Raw genomic sequence first — 17,540 nt, 5'->3', positions numbered from 1 at the left:
TGTTGTGCCTATTCATGTATATGTAGATAACATGTCATTTTTTAATGTGGATGAAAACCAGTAGAAGGATATAGTACACGTCTTGTGTGAGTGTTGTCCCCTTTTTAGTGTGAGTGCTCTGACCCTTTCCTACTTCATTTAGGTGGGCTCCTTGGAGAAGGGTGTTGTGAGAATGGGGAGGGGAGGGTCATGAAAGTCTGTCAAAGTAGGGTCAGAATACATGTAAACCATGATTCCTGCTGTGTTCCAGGTTGAAATTGTAACACACACTGGACCCCATAGACGTCTGTGGATGGGGCCACAGTTCCAGTTCAAAACCATCCACCCCTCAGGCCAAACCACAGTCATATCTTCTAGTTCATCGGTGTTGCAGTCTCATGGTCCGAGTGACACTCCACAGCCCCTTTTGGATTTTGATACCGATGATCTGGATCTCAATAGTCTGAGGTAAGGAATAAAAATTAGGGAGTGATTTGAATGGCAGGGTTAATATAGTCATCTGAGATGAGTATCCTGTGTAATAGTTAAGTTTGCTTTTTTGGCTTGGTACCATGTTGCAGACTACATATACTTTTATGTGTGATCCACTGTCATCACTTGGGGAAGATAAGATGGGATCGCATTACATGCAACAAAAACTTGTATTTCAGATTATATTTTACCTAAATCTAATATTTGGTACTCTTTTTTATGGAATCCTAATTTATGATCTTTACTCATGTTTCTAACTGCTTGAATTTTGATTCAGTCATTCTTTCCTGACATTTCTGAAGTTGGAATTATCTTCCAATGAAATTTCATTTTTGAATTTCATCTAGTCCTGCATCTTTCATTTTGGATAAGAAAGTGTTGCTGTAAATTCATTTATAGTTTGTTATCTTTTTTTTTTAATTTTTAGAATTTATTTTAGAAAGGAAGAGAAACAGAGAGAAGGAGAAAGAAACAGAAAGAGATCTCCCATCTGCTTTTTCATTCCCTAGATGCCCGTAACATCTAGGCCTAGGTCAGGACAAAGTCAGGAGCCAGCACTTCTAATCTGGGTCACCTACATGGGTGGGAGGGACCCAACTACATGAACTGTTACCTGCTGCCTCCCAGGGGCAGCATTAACAGAAAGCTGCAATTGGTGGTATAGCCAGGATTCAACCACAGTTACACTTTATAGAATGCAGGCATCCTACATGGTATCTTAACTGCTACACCAAACGACTCCCCCTACTAACTGGTTGTTTTAAATGGAATTCTCATATTTTTTTACTGTTGTAGTCTCATGTTTGCTTTTAGTTTGTAATACCTAGACTTGATACTTTAGAGATGATAAAGAACTGGGATTAATGCAATATAATCTTCCATTCCTTGTCTTTGTGAACAAAAAATCATTACACACCTTGATTTGAATACAAAATAGCCATCTGCTTTTCCTTTTATATCTTCTCCTTATTTTTTGTTTTTTTTTAAAGGTAGTTCCTGAAGATTCCATTATTCTTTTTTTTTTTTTTTTTGAAATTTATTTTATTTATTTGAAAGGCAGAGTTACAGAGCAAGAAAGAAAGGGAGAGACAGAGACAGAGGGGTCTTCCATCTTCTGGTTCACTCCGCAACAGCTATAACGACCAGGGCTGGGCCAAGCTGAAGCCAAGAGCTAGGAGCTTCTTCTAGGTCTCCCACATGAGTGCAGGGGCCCAGGCATTTGGACCATCCTTTGCTGCTTTCCCTGGTGCATTAGCAGGGAGCTGGATTAGAAGTGGAGTAGCTACGACTCAAACTAGTACCCTTATGGGATGCTGGTGCTACAGGCAGTGGCTTTACCTGCTGCACTGCAGTGCCAACCTCGGATGGTTAGTTTTAAAGAATGATTCATAAAGAGGAATGTAACTTTAAAAAAAAAAGATTCTATGAATTTACTTATTTGAGAGAGAGAGAGTTACAGACAATGAGAGGGAGAGATAGAAAGGTCTTCCATCTGCTGGTTCACACCCCAAATGGCCACAACAGCCAGAGCTGGGTTGATATAAAACCAAGAGCCAGGAGCTTCTTCTGGGACTCCCACATGGGTCCTGGGGCCCAAGTACTTGGGCCATCTTCCACTGCTTTCCCAGGCCATAGCGGAGAGCTGGATCAGAAGAGGAGCAGCTGGGACTTGAACCGGCACCCACATGAGATTCTGGCGGGGCAAGTGGAGGCCTAACCTGAGACTCCACAGTGCTGGCCCCAAGACACTCTTTTCTTTGTGCCCTAATTTTGCTTAGACTTGCTCATCTCAGAGCTAACTAACCACTACGAAGATACTATAGGGTTATTGTGGCTGGTTTAGAAACACAACAATGGGGGTTGGAATGTTGGGTAGTACTTCATAGCAGTCATAAATATTTGTATTTCAATATTTTCAATTTCAAGTTCTAGATCAATTGTGTTATTTTATAACTCCCATTTCTTTCTTTCCCACAACAAACACTCACAGATTCAAACCGTACTTTCCATAGTTACTCTTTGTCTTCAGTTCATACTTGGCATTTCAGGCTTCTGTAATGTGTTCCATATTTCTTATCAACTTCTTATCCTCCACAAATACCCTTTATGAACTCTACACCTTACACAAATCATGTACCTCAAAACGCCCTGCATTTATCATCCTCAACCACAAATCCAAGGCTCTGCTTGTTCGAGTCCTGAGCTTAAAGGGTACCTCTTTCTCCTCTTCATATATCCATATTCCATTATAGTCATCCCTCAGCACCCATGGGAGACTGATCCTAGGATCCCATTTGGATACCAAAATCCAAGAATGCACAAGTCCTTTTTAATCATAGATATTTCAAGGTTAATAATATTTATTCTAATGCTCCTGAAGACCCTTGCCATTTGTATGTTTATCATTGTTGAGCAACTTGGAACTGCAGGTAGTAATTTGCCATTTTGTTCAAGTTCTCATTGTTTCTTATTTCTGCTAGTAATTTTATGGCAGTAACTCTGTTAGTAGTGATCCTGGCCAAACTCCTTAGAGCCACACAGCTTCGCTATCCTGTGCTTATTATCATATATAAAGTGACTTTCATTATTGATTTGAAGGGAGCATTTCAGAATTTTACCTCCTATGTTGCTGCCTGTTGTGGAACTCTTTATTAGCTGTGATGCTATTTATGAATTTGAAGATTCTCAAAACTCTTTAAAAATGTGTCTACTGCAAATAACAGACACTCCCATTATACTTATTTTATTCCTCTAAATTACCCTTACCTTTCATTCTCTTACTGAAAAATCTCCTATGTAACATAGGAAGTTAAGTTAGAATGTTTGTAGTGAGTTAGCTTTGTGCACTATTTAGGGGGTACAGCTCCCCTGTTAGTCTGGTTTAAAATGAATGGTTCTTTAATGGATTGGGCTACTTAAACACGCCTGATTTAAGGTCTGGTATAGTATGTGACAGTTGTGATGCCAGTAACATATGTGAATTAAATTAAATTGCATTGCAGGATCCAACCCGTCCGCTCTGACCCAGTCAGCATGCCAGGGTCATCCCGTCCAGTCTCTGATCGAAGGGGAATTTCCACAGTGATTGATGCTGCCTCAGGTAGAAAACCATCTCCAAAATGTGCGCTGAGCAGTCCTGTGCATTTTTCATTTATGCTTTCTTGTATATGGTAGAGAATGATATTCATTTGCCTCCCTCTTGTGTGTGTGTGTGTGTGTAGGGGGGATGTTTAATACAGTAATGTGCCTTTATTTGTTGCTAAACAAGGCCATGCATTTAGCCTTCTAAGATTGGTGAATGGTGCAGTGGAGTTGGCGCTCGATTAAATGTAATAATGAACATAGTATTGAAGGCTACAGAGTTGATGATTGCTTTGCCTTTGATCACTGAAATGTGGAGAAGCAACCTTGACAGAGAACGTAAATACAGTATATGGATTCAATTTACTCAACCTGTTGAGTATCAAAGTGCCTGATCTATGAAAGTAGAGAGTCCAAATGCTGTGACTTGAATGGTTTTACTATTGAAAGCATGAAATTTAGAAATTCATTAACCGAGCTCTGTTCTATCTATCACAGTTATTAATTTCCTATCTGTAGACCCCAGCTATGAATATGTACCATTAGTACTTGAAAGGAGAGACTTTGCAGATGATGGTTGCTACTTTAGTACTGGAAAAGTGTTTTCAGAGAGGCCTGCTAAATAATAGGCCTGTTGGTAATCATATATTTTCTCATCTCTAAAATGAGTGATCAAGAAAATAAGGACAGTGATGCCTTGCATTATTGTGCAGCTGGGAAACATCTGAAGATAGCACAGAGCAGGATTTCATCCCAAAAAGTCTTTCACAAGTAGAATTATTAAATACTCGGCATTAGTCAAACAGTTGAGTCAGAGAGGATTTTAATCTATAGCGATTTCAAAATCCCTAGAGACTGCTGATTTGATTGAGGCTTAAACTGTGAAAGAAAATGGAAACAAACACAAACTGATTTGTGAAGGTCACTTTTGAAAGGCCATAGCTTCTGTTTCTGACTCTGTCTCTGGATATATTTTAAATTTGCAAGCTAATGAGTTTTGTGCATTTTCTTAGGCTTCTGATTGTTTGGTCAGTGGATTGTGCCTGTGTCTGTTGAGCTGTCCACATTCAGGGATTATGCCTGAATTTTTAATGGAGTTTTTTTTTTTCAGATAACTCATACTGCTTTAACTTGTCAGTCATGTTTGTTTCCTGGAAATAAGCACAGAAATGTGTATTCTTTATCCTTGCTTCTCTGCATTGAGTAAGGTACCAAGATAGGTAACTTAAACAATAAATCTTTTTGACCGTCTCAGTCTGAAAATTCTTATGTATCATGCTGGTCTGGAATTATCATTTGAAATTATGAATCTTGGAAGTGTTATGTGTTTTATCCTGAAGGCTTTTATTGAAGATCACAATTGCAGGCCTTGTTGAGCTTTTTAAACTACCACATTATTAATGTTACATTGGCAAGTAGTAGTAACAGGAGAGCCTTTTGCCAAAGAACTTTCCTTGGGTTTTAAAAGTTGATGTGTTCAATACTCTAGTCTGGAATGAGCAATTTTAGCTCTATTTAAAGTTGCATTATGCAACCTGGAGGAACTTCACCAAAATGATGTGTCTAGTTTTGTTTTATCCACTGCAAGAAGCATTTTTTAGCTCACGTCTGAATAAGGAATTAGGTGTTTGCCCTTGGTTTACCTAAATTTCCATAAGAGCTGTGTTGTAGAAATTCCCAAGGTACTGCTATATAGCTCTGAGCCTCTGTCTGAAAGTAGCTGTCTTACCTGTCTTTTGAGTAGGGAAAAGATTTTGGTGACGAAGCTATACTAGTACTTTTCTAAGTCTGTTTTCATTGTACAAAGCCATGAATTTGTTGCCTTTTTTTTTTTTAAGATTATTTGGAGGGCAGAGTTAGAGAGTTCTATCTGCTGGTTCACTCTCCAGTTGGCCTCAGTGGCTGGTGCTGGGCTGATCTGAAATCCGGAACTTCTTCTGAGTCTCCCACATGGGTGTGGGTGCCCAAGCACTTGGGCCATCTTCCACTGGTTTCCCAGGTGCATTACTGACGTCTGTATGTGATATGGGTGTTGCAGGCGGTGGCTTTACCAGTTACACCACAGCGCTGGCCTCATGAATTTGTTTTGAAAGACAACCAGAATAATGAAAAATGGGTGCTGCTTTCTCCAGCTTTTTTTTTTTAAAAAAGATTTGTTTATTTTACTTGAAAGTCAGAGTTACACAGAGAGAGGAGAGGCAGAGAGAGAGAAAGAGAGAGCGAGAGAGAGAGAGAGAGGGAGAGAGAGGTCTTCTATTCGATGGTTCACTCCTCAAATGGCCGCCATGGCTGGAGCTGTGCCGATCCAAAGCCAGGAGCCAGGACTTCCTTCAGGTCTCCGACGCAGGTGCAGGGGCCCAAGGACTTGGGCCATCCTCTACTGCTTTCCTAGACCACAGCAGAGAGCTGGATCGGAAGAGGAGCAGTCGGGACTAAAACCAGCACCTATATGGGATGCTGGCGCTTCAGGCCAGGGCGTTAACCCACTGCACCACAGTGCTGGCCCCTTTCTCCAGCTTTTGAGCTGAAGAATTCTCAGTGTAGATGGGGAATTGAACTTTTTATTAATTAAAAAAAATGTTTAATAGACAAATACACAGTGTTCATGTATAATTGGACTTTTATAAATATGTTTTAAGCTACATCTCCAGTGGTTTCTGTCATTTTTGAATGAGAGTATATGTTGCTCAACACATTTTTCAAGTAAATACTATTTTGTTACAGAACCTGTAATAGATCTGCTGTTAAAAGAGTATTTTTCTACTGCTATTTAACAAGATAGATGCTAAATGGTTTAAGTTCTCTATGGAAACATGTTCATGGGAAAATTCCATTTCAGATTCTCCAATTTTTAAAAAATCTAATAAATTTTTATAATTGCTCCTGAATCAGGAAGTACTTCTCTGATTATGACCTATGTATTTGAGTTAGCTGCATATTAGCAAGAAGCCTCTCTAAACATTTGGTTGCCTGTTGCTTAGAGATGTTCAGTGTGGTGCCTCCTGTATTAGGCTATTAATCTTCAAGTTTTTATATGATTTTATGGATTCTCTTTAATTGTTGCTGTTTCACATATTATAGCTGCCCCTCTGTTTTAGTGACAGCTTTTGCTCTGTCCAACTTGGTGTTTCATATAATTGCTTTTTAGATGTAAAAATGATGTAAAAATTGCAGTGATACATTCAAATTCATTGATAGCTACAATAGTTTTCCAAGTGAAAATACTTTATCTGACCTTTGGTTCTACAGTTTATTTTTTATCTATGTGTGTTGTATTAATTTAGCTACGTCCTTTTGTTTAAACTGAAAGAGATGAGTAGAGCATTTGTCATTTCTGCTAGGAGTTTTTTTTAACAGTCTTGATTATGTTGTAATTTCTGTTTCACACAGAAACACACTCCCTAAAATAAGTATTTTACTTGGTACTCACAGTGAATTCTGTGCCTTTAGATACCCGTATACTAGCTTCTTACCAGCTTTATATGTGTATGATTTAAAACATCAGCAGATCTATATAAGCTTGATTTAGATGCTTCTCCAATAATATCTATTTCATCTTATAGGCCACCTAAAATTGTGGTTCAGATAACTGTGAGATACTCCCTTGGCTAAGGAGAAGACCAATGTGGAAATGGATGCTTCATAGGATTTTAACCTAAGACATAGGCTACTCAGAATAAATGGGATTTGAGGCAGTTGCTAACTTTATTCTTCATCCAGCTAACTAATATCAGTATTTCTTGACAAAGCACTGTATCGGTATCTTAACTTTCTTTACTTACATGTTCTTTTTAATTAAGTGTCTTAAGAATTTTTTCCCATTGTTTGTACCTTATAACATGTATCTTTCTTTTGATAAAGGCCTTGGTGCTCTAAAGAGAAAGCAGAAAGATAGCTGTTATTGTGTTTTTGAACTTTGTTTCCCAGATTGGTGACAGGTGTTCATAAATTAATAATCCCTTTACTTGCTTTTGAGTCACCAAATCAAGGATCCTAGAAAGATCTGGTTCACCCTGAGTTTGTTGATTCTGGTTTGTCATTTTACTGCGGACATTGTTGTACCATCTTAAGAACTGAAAACAACTGAAACTGAAAGTTAAAATGTAAGGTGGGCTTGTCTTGTATGAAGAGAAAACATCTTTATCAAGCTGTAACGTTAAGTTTTATAACCATAAAGGGATAAGAAATGCTGGGAGGACTAAGGAAGACGGAAGCTAAAAAGGACAGTCGTGACATATATATAAAATGAGTTCTTAGCCTTCAGAGCAGGTTTTTACATAAAAGATGTTTGTTTTACGTCAGTCATTTCCATTAATAGGGATAAACTTGCAGACTTGGTATTTGTTGTTTGTATAGGTCAGGGTTCTCTGGAGAGAATCAATAGGACATGTAAATGTAGATATATTAAAGGGGACTTACTACAGGGTTATCTGTAGTGTTTAGTTCAGTCCAAGTCTGAAGGCCTAAGAACTGACAGTTCAGGCTGAAAACCCGAGGACCTGATGAGCAACCCACAAGTCCTGACCTCTGAGGCACATCTCAGCTTTCTGGACGAAAAGCTGCTCACCTTTTGCATTTATATTCTCCAGGCCCCCATCCAATTGGATGATGTACTCCACATTGAGGGCCAGCCTCCTTTATCTTGGGCAGTATGACTCATATGCTAATCTCCTCTGGAAATACCCTCACTCAAAATAAGTGCCTTTAGGTTTCTAGATATTCCTTAATCCAGTCAAGTTGGCACCTAAAATTAACCATCACATTCTTTTCCTTGTCTCGAGATAGGTAGTGTTTTTTTTTTTTTTACAGTTGAAACACTAAATAATTTTTTTAAAGATTTATTTATTTACTTGAAAGTCAGAGTTACAGAGAGAGAAGGAGAGGGAGAGGGAGAGAGAGAATGAATCTTCCATCCACTGGTTCACTCCTCAATTGGCCACAACGGCTGAGCTGCGCCAGTCCAAAGCCAGGAGCCAGGAGCTTCTTCCAGGTCTTCCATGTGGGTGGAGGGGCCCAAGGACTTGGGCCATCTTCTACTACTTTCCCAGGCCTTAGTAGAGATCAGAAGTGGATCAGAAGTGGAGTGGCCAGGACTCAAACCAGTGCCCATTTGGGATGCCGGCACTACAGGCGGCGGCTTTACCTGCTACGTCACAGTGTCAGCCCCAATGCTAAATAATTTTATACACTTTTTAAAAAAAGATTTATTTATTTATTTGAAAGTCAGAGTTAGAGAGGCAGAGGCAGAGGGAGAGAGAGAGGTCTTTGGTCTGCTTTTTCACTCCAAAGCCAGGAGCCAGAAGCTTCTTCTGGGTCTCCCATGCTGGTGCAGGGTCCCATGGACTTGGGCTATCTTAAACTGCTTTCCCTGGACATAGCAGAGAGCTGGATTGGAAGTGGAGCAGCCAGGACTCGCACCGGTGCCCATCTGGGATGCCAGCACTGCAGGTGGTGGCTTTATCCATTATGTCACAGCGCCAGCCCCAATAATTTTTAAAATATTAGAGAATGTATTAATTTTAAGAGATAATCTTTGAACAGCTAACTTTCCCAATATAACAAAATAGTTTGTTTATGGAAGAAAAATATACATGAAATTATAGCTGCTTTCATTTTATTGATTTTATAATGATCATATTTGACATTTGATGTATGAGTCCTTTAAGCAAATAATACTTCTTATTAGGTGATAGGGAGACTTTTTGACCAGTTCTCACTGTATCTTGCCTTCATATCCATGCTGAGGGGACATTTTTTTTTAATAAATATTTACTTATTTATTTATTTGAAAGTTAGAGTTACAGAGAGGCAGAAAGAGAGAGAGAGAGAGAGAGAGAGAGAAGAGAAGAGAGAGAGAGATCTTCCATCCATTAGTTCATTCCCCAAATGGCTGCAACAGCCAGAGATGGGCCAATCAAAGCCAGGAGCCAGGAGCTTCTTCTGGGTCTCCCATGCAAGTGCAGGGGCCCAAGAACTTGGACCATTTTCCACTCCTATCCCAGGCCATAGCAGAGAGCTGGATCAGAACAAGAGCAGCCAGGACTTGAATTGGTTCCCATATGGGATGCCAGTACTGCAGGCAGTGCATTTAGCCGCTATGCCACAGTGCAGCCCCCGAGGGGATATTCTTAGAGAAGCTTCCTTTTATATATATATTTTTAAAAAATTTATTTTATTTATTTGAAAAACAGAGTTGCAGAGAGAGGTAAAGCCAGAATGAGAGAGGTCTTCCATCTACTGGTTCACTCCCTAAATGGTCGCAACGGCCAGAGCTGAGCAGATCCAAAACCAGGAGCCAGGAGCTTCTTCTGGGTCTCCCATGTGGGTGCGGGGCCATCTTCCAGTGCTTTCCCAGGCCATAGCAGAGAGCTGGATCAGAAGTGGAGTGGCCGGGACTCAAACCAGTACCCATATGGGATGCCGACGCTGCAGGCCAGGGCTTTAACCCGCTGTGCCACAGTACAGGCCTCCTCTTTCATCTTAATAGATTGTTCTCATGCGTGGGGGGAAAAGGTATTCCTAAGGATTAAGAGAGGACTTCAAAAAATTCATTGAAAGTAGAATTAAACGATGTTTATTTTAATGCAGAAATGTTTGAAATGCATGCATAGTTTTTCATAAGACGTGTTTTCCCTTGACTTTATGAAAAACCCTGTAGACATGAATTTTATAATTTTTTACACCAAAATAAGCTTACCTTTTTAAAAAAATATTTATTTTTTTGTTTGTTTGAAAGGCAGAAATAGAGAAGGAGAGAGGAAGAGAGAGAGATCTTCCATCTGCTGGTTCATTCCCAAATGGCCATATTGGCCAGGCTGTACCAGACCAAAGCCAGGAGCCAGACGCTTCCTCTGGGTCTCCCATGTGGGTGCAGGGGCTCAGCCACTTTGAGCCATCTTCTTCTGCTTTCTCAGACTTGTCAGGAGGGAGCTTGATTGTAAGTGGAGCAGCCGGGATACAAACAGGCACCTATATAGGATGCTGTCATCACAGACGGCAGCTTTACCCACTCTGTCACAATACCGGTTGTGAAGTTGTATTTTTTTTTAAATGTGTTTAAAGATATATTTATTTATTTGAAAGGCAGAGTTACAGAGAGGCAGAGAGAGTGAGAAGTCTTCCATTTGTTGGTTTGCTCCCCAAATGGCTACAATGGCCAGGATTGGGCTGATATGAAGCCAGGAGCCAAGAGCTTCTTTTGAGTCTCCCATGGGCATGCAGGGGCCCAAAGACTTGGGCCATCTTACACTGCTTTCCCAGTCCATAGCAGAGAACTGGAACAGCTGGAACTCGAACCAGCGCCCTTATGGGATGCCTGCACTGTAGGTGGCAGCTTTACCTGTTATGCCACAGTGCCGGCTCCCTGAACTTACGTTTTAATTCCATTTTCCATGAACTTTTTCAAATACACATGTATCTGCAGGTGCTGTTCTTATCTGAGGCCATCAGACTTGTTCATTTTCTCAGATACACAGAGATGCTGGCAGTAAGAAGCATTTGCAAAAGGGATCATTCAGTCTACTATAGTGTGGCCATGTAGCTCTGTGATCTTAAAACTAGAATTGAGTGACAGAAGTTATAATCATGATCTTGAATTTTACTGAAACCTTCAACAGATCTCTTTTTGTACCTAGACATTTGTTGGCATCTGTAAAAATGTTTCTTGTGCAAAACTTTATTCCATCTTTTTTGGAAAGGATATGATCAAATGGTTTCCTAAAATAGTTCTCAGGTATGAAGGATGTAATGTGCTTTAGAAATATTAAGCTATTTCTCTGCATAAATGATGTAGTTTTCATTTAATAGAGTTCCAGATAGGCTTGGTGATTATAAAGTGACAAAAACTCCAGGCATGTACCTGGAGTCCTCAGAGCCTATGTGCGATCAGTAAGAGGATTAAAGAAAGGGTAAAATTAAAAGCTGGCTCAGCCCTGACCTGTGAACAATCCCTTAGAGGGGAAAAATATTCAAGCTTCGATATTTAGATTGACTTTTCTACTAAAAATCAGGAAATGTATTTATTGAATCAGTTTAATCTTTTGTACAGCAACTGTCTGTAAGAAATCAAAAGTCAACTGTAGAGACTGAGAAAGCAAGGAAAAGACCTGATTTGTCTGTTAGAAAAGTGCTCCGCCGCAGCATCTATCTTCTTCTATTTCGAATATTCATTCATTTCATTCTTTTTTTCTTTTTTCTTTTCTTTTTTTTTTTTTTTGGACAGGCAGAGTGGATAGTGAGAGAGAGAGACAGAGAGAAAGGTCTTCTTTTTTGCCGTTGGTTCACCCTCCAATGGCCGCTGCAGCCGGCGCATCTCGCTGATCCGAAGCCAGGAGCCCGGTGCTTCTCCTGGTCTCCCATGCGGGTGCAGGACCCAAGCACTTGGGCCATCCTCCACTGCACTCCTGGGCCATAGCAGAGAGCTGGCCTGGAAGAGGGGCAACCGGGATAGAATCTGGCGCCCCAACCGGGACTAGAACCCAGTGTGCCGGCGCCGCAAGGCGGAGGATTAGCCTGTTAAGCCACGGCGCCGGCCCATTTCATTCTTGTTTCTAAAAATTATAGGAAGGTAGAAGATCAAAGCCAAGTTAACAATTTGGAAAAATTTAGCTCAGCACAATTAAGAGCAAAAATTACCCCATTTGAAGATGAAGAAATGGTAAACAGAAGTAGAAGTTGTTGGGAATGTTTCCTCTGATGACACATTGCTGCTTTGAATAAATCTTTGTGTCAACTGAAACCTCGCCTGTGTTCTCTTCTGTTGCCAACACCAGGTCCTTGATGTGACTAAATCTCTCCTTTGCATTTGGAGAAGGAATTGTGGGAATTCCCCACACTGTTGTCACACCAGGGCACCACGGATTGATGTGGGACTTTCTGAATAATACACCCAACATTTCCCGTTGGCCTTTGCTACTACAGCCCTCCTACAGCGCTGAGCTGTTTATGTCATCTGTAGCCTGAGACTGTGCTGGCAGGGGACAGTGTTGGGGGGCAGTATTAGAAATTGTTTAAGTCTGAACCGGGAATTCCATTTGTCTTTGTGACACGAGTGTCAAACTGTTAGTGCCACACTATTTTAAATTGTGGCCAAGAGCCTCAGAGGCTTATGCTTATAGGTGCCATCTATATCCTTAGAAACGAACAAAGGGCCCCTCTCCACTGAGTAGTCAACCCAGTTGGCAATTAAAGACTAGCCTGGGTCCTGACCCAGGCCACTAGTTGGAAGCAGAGCCTGTCCTTTTACCTTGGATGTTGTTGAGAGCTGTCATAGAAAAACTAAAGTAAATAATTAAAGTGAAAACAGTTGTTCCTGAGAAAAGTCTTGTTCTGCAAGCTTGTTGTAGTAGGAAGAATAATGGGCAGTAAAAAGTATCTTTGTTCTAGTCTCAGCTCTGCCTTAACTGACTGTTTGGCAAATTGCTTCAAAGCCCAGTGCTTTCTTCCATAAAATGAGAGAATTGAACTAGGTTATTTCCAAAGTCTTTTTCATCTTGAAAAATTGATGAGTCTGTACCTTGGATCACCTTTGAAGATGTTTATAAGATTAGAGTATAATTTATGTATAGCAAAAATTGCACATTAATCATATAGCTCAGTAAAATTTTATACCTATATAATCATCATTCCTATCAAGATGCGGAATATTTCCATCAGTCCAGAAAGTTCCCTCATACACCTTCCAGTGAATACTGCCTCTGACTTAGAGCTAACCAGTTTTTATCATGATAAATTAGCTTTGCCTTTATTGACTGTCATATAATTGGAATCATTCCATCCGTACATTTTTATATCTGATTTCTTTTGCTCAGCTTAGTGATTGTGAGATCCATCCAGATGTTACATATGTCACTAATTCATTTTTAACATTATAGTGTGGTAGTCCATTATGTGATATGTCACAATTTATATACCCTATATCCTGTTGCTTCCAGCTTTGGGGAATTATGTATAAAGTTGCTATAAATATTAGTATACAACTCTCTCTCTCTCTCTCTCTCTCTCTCTCTCTATTTTAAAAAAATGCATTTGCACACATTTCCTTTTGGCATATACTTGGGACTGGGATTGCCTGACCATGAGGTTAACTTGACTAGGAAGTGTCAAAAAGTATACTAAAATGACTATACCATTTTGCATTATTTAGGAAAGATGGATTTATTTATTTGAAAGACAGATTTACTGATAGGAAGAGAGGTCACACGCTAGCTCTTCAATCCCCAAATGACCACAACAGCTAGAGCTGGGCCAGGTTGAGGCCAGGAGCCTGGAGCACCATCCAGGTCTCCACGTGGGTGGCAGGAGTCCATGCACTTAGGCCATCTTCTGCTGCTCTCCCGATATATTAGCAGGAAGCTGGATTGGAAGAGAAGCAGCCGTAACTCCAGTGATGCTCACGTGGTTGCTGGTGTTGCGGGTGGTTGCTTAACCCGCTGTGCCACACACAGTGCCTGCTATTCTAGGCAAAGTGAACTGTGGTTGTATTTGCTTTTCTCTGATGAATCTCTTTTTTAGAAAACTTTTATTTAGGCCGGCGCCGCGGCTCACTAGGCTAATCCTCCGCCTTGCGGCGCCGGCACACCGGGTTCTAGTCCCGGTCGGGGCACCGATCCTGTCCCGGTTGCCCCTCTTCCAGGCCAGCTCTCTGCTGTGGCCAGGGAGTGCAGTGGAGGATGGCCCAAGTGCTTGGGCCCTGCACCCCATGGGAGACCAGGATAAGCACCTGGCTCCTGCCATCCGAACAGCGCGGTGCGCCGGCCGCAGCGCGCGTACCGCGGCGGCCGTTGGAGGGTGAACCAACGGCAAAAGGAAGACCTTTCTCTCTGTCTCTCTCTCACTATCCACTCTGCCTGTCAAAAAAAAAAAAAAAAGAAAGAAAGAAAGAAAGAAAACTTTTATTTAATAAATATAAATTTCAGAAGTACAACTTTTGGATTACAGCAGTTTTTCCCCCCATAACCACCCTCCTACCTGCAAACCATTCCATCTCCTACTCCCTCTCCCATCCCATTCTTCATTAAGATTCATTTTTAATTATCTTTATATACAGAAGATCAACTTAGTATATACTAAGTAAAGATTTCAACAGTTTGCACTCCACTGACACACAAAGTGTAAAGTACTGCTTGAAGACTATTTTTACCATTAATTCTCATAGTACAACACGTTAAGGACAGAGATCCTACATGGGGAGTAAGTGCACAGTGACTCCTGTTGTTGATTTAACAATTGACACTCTTATTTATGGCATCAGTAATCACCCGAGGCTCTTGTCATGAGCTGCCAAGGCTATGGAAGCCTCTTGAGTTCACAAACTCCGACCTTATTTAGACAAGGCCATAATCAAAGTGGAAGTTCTCTCCTCCCTTCAGAGAAAGGTACCTCCTTCTTCGATGGCCCGTTCTTTCTGCTGGGATCTCACTCACAGAGATCTCTCGTTTAGGTCATTTTTTGCCACAGTGTCTCTGATGAATCTTGATATTGAGCACCTTGTGTATTATTGACCATTTGGATATATTCTCTTATGTAGTATACTTGGTAGATCCCCAGTGTTTTATTGGATCTGTTGCCTTCAGTGAATATCAGGGGTTCTCCAGATGTTCTGGACATAGATCATTGGTTAGATGTGTGTGTGTGTGTGTGTGGGTGTTGCAAGTATGTTCTTCCAGTTACTTGCCTTTTCACTGTCTTAATTGTATATTTTGACAAGCAAAGGTTCAATTAATTCCTGGTGGTGTTTTTTTTTTTTTTTTTATGTTTTGTGCCTTACACAAATTTCTCTTTTTTTCAATCTTGAAAGGATGCATTTCTCCAGAAATTGTGTAGCTTAGACCTTCACATTTACCATTGGGGTCCTTTTCAAATTTATTTTTTTGAAGATTTAAAAAATTTATTTGAAAGGTAGAGTTACAGAGAGAGAGGGAGAGACAGACACAAAGAGATCTTACACCCACTGATTCACTCCCCTGGCTATGCCAGGCTGAAACCAGGAGCCTAGAGCTTCTTCCATGTCTCCCACATAGGTGCAGTGGCTCAAGCACTTGGGCCATTTCCACTGCTTTCCCAGGTCCATTTGCAGGAAGCTAGATTGGAAGTGGAGCAGGCAGGTCTTGAATCAGTGCCCATATGGGATGCAGGTATTGCAAGCAGTTTCTTAACCTGCTGTGCCGCAGGCTGGCCCCTCAAAATTAATTTTATTATAATGTAAGTCAAGGATCAAAATATACAGATTCTCCCATATAGATATCCAGTTGCCCAGCACTATTTATTGAAAAGATAGGCTGTCCTTTCTGTTAATTGCATTGATATCTTTTTAAAAAAATATTTATTTATTTATGTATTTGAAAGGTAGAGTTACAGAGAAGCAGGGGGGGGGGGTGTCTTTGATCCATTGGTTCACTCCCCAAATGGCTGCAACAGCCGGAGCTGGGTCGATCTGAAGCCAGGAGCCAAGAGCTTCCTCTGGGTCTCCCACATGGCTACAGGGGCTCAAGAACTTGGGCCATCTTCCACCGCTTTTCCAGGTGCATTAGCAGGGAGCTGGATCAGAAGTGCAGCAGCTGGGACTAGAAACAGGGCCCAAATGGGATGCCAGCACTGCTGATGGCGCCTTTACCCGCTATACCACAGGGCCAGCCCGCATTGATATATTTTATTTTGCTTCATGTTATGTTATTTTTATCCAGTTGTGAGGAGAGACAGAGATGGAGAAAGCTTCCATTCTTTATTTCACTCTCTAAATGCCCACAAAATCCAGAACTAGACCAGAGCTAGGAACTGGGATCACAATCCAGGTTCAGCTATTTCAGTGATAGGAACCAAGCTGTTGGATTTGCCGTCACTGCCTCCCAGGGTTTGCACCAGTAGGAAGCTGGAGCCAGGAGTCACAGGCAGGAATTGAACCTCTGATGTGGAATGTGGGCATCCCAATCACTAGACTGAAAGCCTGCTCCTGATTCCTTTTTCAAAAATTTTATTTTTCAAGGATTCTGTACTCTGTTCCATTGATTTATATAGCTGTCATTATTCCAGCATTGAGCTTTATTATTCACAGTAGGTTTTTTTTTTAATTAAGTTTTGAAACCTAATAATTTAATGCCACTGCCTTTATTCTTTTCTATGGTTGTGTTGGCTATTCTAGGTTTCTTGCTTTTCTGCACACATGCATCTGTGCAAACATAGCTCTGTTTCCCCAAAAATGTGGTCTACAGAGCCCTGGGAACTCCCAAGATACTTTCAAGTGGTCCAGGAAGTCAAAACTATTTTTATAATAGTAGTAAGTCATTATTTGCCTTTCTTTCGTATTCCATGTTGACATTTAGTACAGATGGTGCGGAAGCAATTGTGGATAAAACTAACTGGTGGCATCTTAGTAAGGCATTGGCATTAAGCTCTGCTAATCACTGTAGCTACCCAGTTGGATTTTTGTTTTTGAAAAACTCTATTCATTTAAGAATATCATTGAAGTATTTAATAATTTTATTAACTTTTGATCCTGTATACCTTTAATATTCTGTAGTCAAGTGGGAATGAAGGCACTTACAGTTGTCCTGAGGAAAAGCCAATTGTGTGATTACTAGAGATGTGAGCCGTGCTAGCACCCATGTTCAGGAAGTAGTTTTAGCTGAAAGATCAAGTGATAAACTATGTTAATAGACAGGAATCTTAGGCAGAAATTCATTCAAAAATAAAGCAAGCCTGTCTCTTTTAGGAAAACAAGTAACCATTTTTTACCACTGATAAAATTATAGCTTCCTGTTGAAAATTAGAAATTCAGATACCTTGTATCCGCACCATCTACTTAATAGGTTCACAATACTTGAAAGACATTTCTGATGAGATAGATGGTGAGATTAACTGATTTTTTTATATCATATGCTGAAATAACATTTGGAAGATCTGCAGTATTTTCTAAATGGCCAGTTTCATGATGTTGCAAAAATTATACAGGAGTAAAGGACTCCTTCCAAGTGCAAGAAGGGACCAAGGGT

General features: G+C 40.5%; 1 protein-coding gene across 6 annotated transcripts in view; it reads left to right on the top strand.

Annotated features, from left to right (window-relative positions):
- The window catches only part of BCAS3 (BCAS3 microtubule associated cell migration factor), a 602,204-nt gene that overhangs the window by 316,325 nt on the left and 268,339 nt on the right, over positions 1–17,540 (top strand). For all 6 annotated transcript variants that reach the window (XM_062215515.1, XM_062215514.1, XM_062215517.1 and 3 more), the window contains 2 exons: positions 251–447; positions 3,474–3,571. In XM_062215515.1, the coding sequence (XP_062071499.1) occupies positions 251–447; positions 3,474–3,571 (295 nt within the window). The remainder of the gene's footprint in view (positions 1–250; positions 448–3,473; positions 3,572–17,540) is intronic.

This window comes from Lepus europaeus, chromosome 18 (assembly GCF_033115175.1).
Source record: "Lepus europaeus isolate LE1 chromosome 18, mLepTim1.pri, whole genome shotgun sequence".
Lineage (NCBI taxonomy): Eukaryota > Metazoa > Chordata > Mammalia > Lagomorpha > Leporidae > Lepus > Lepus europaeus.
This window is presented reverse-complemented; position numbering and strand designations above follow the sequence as displayed.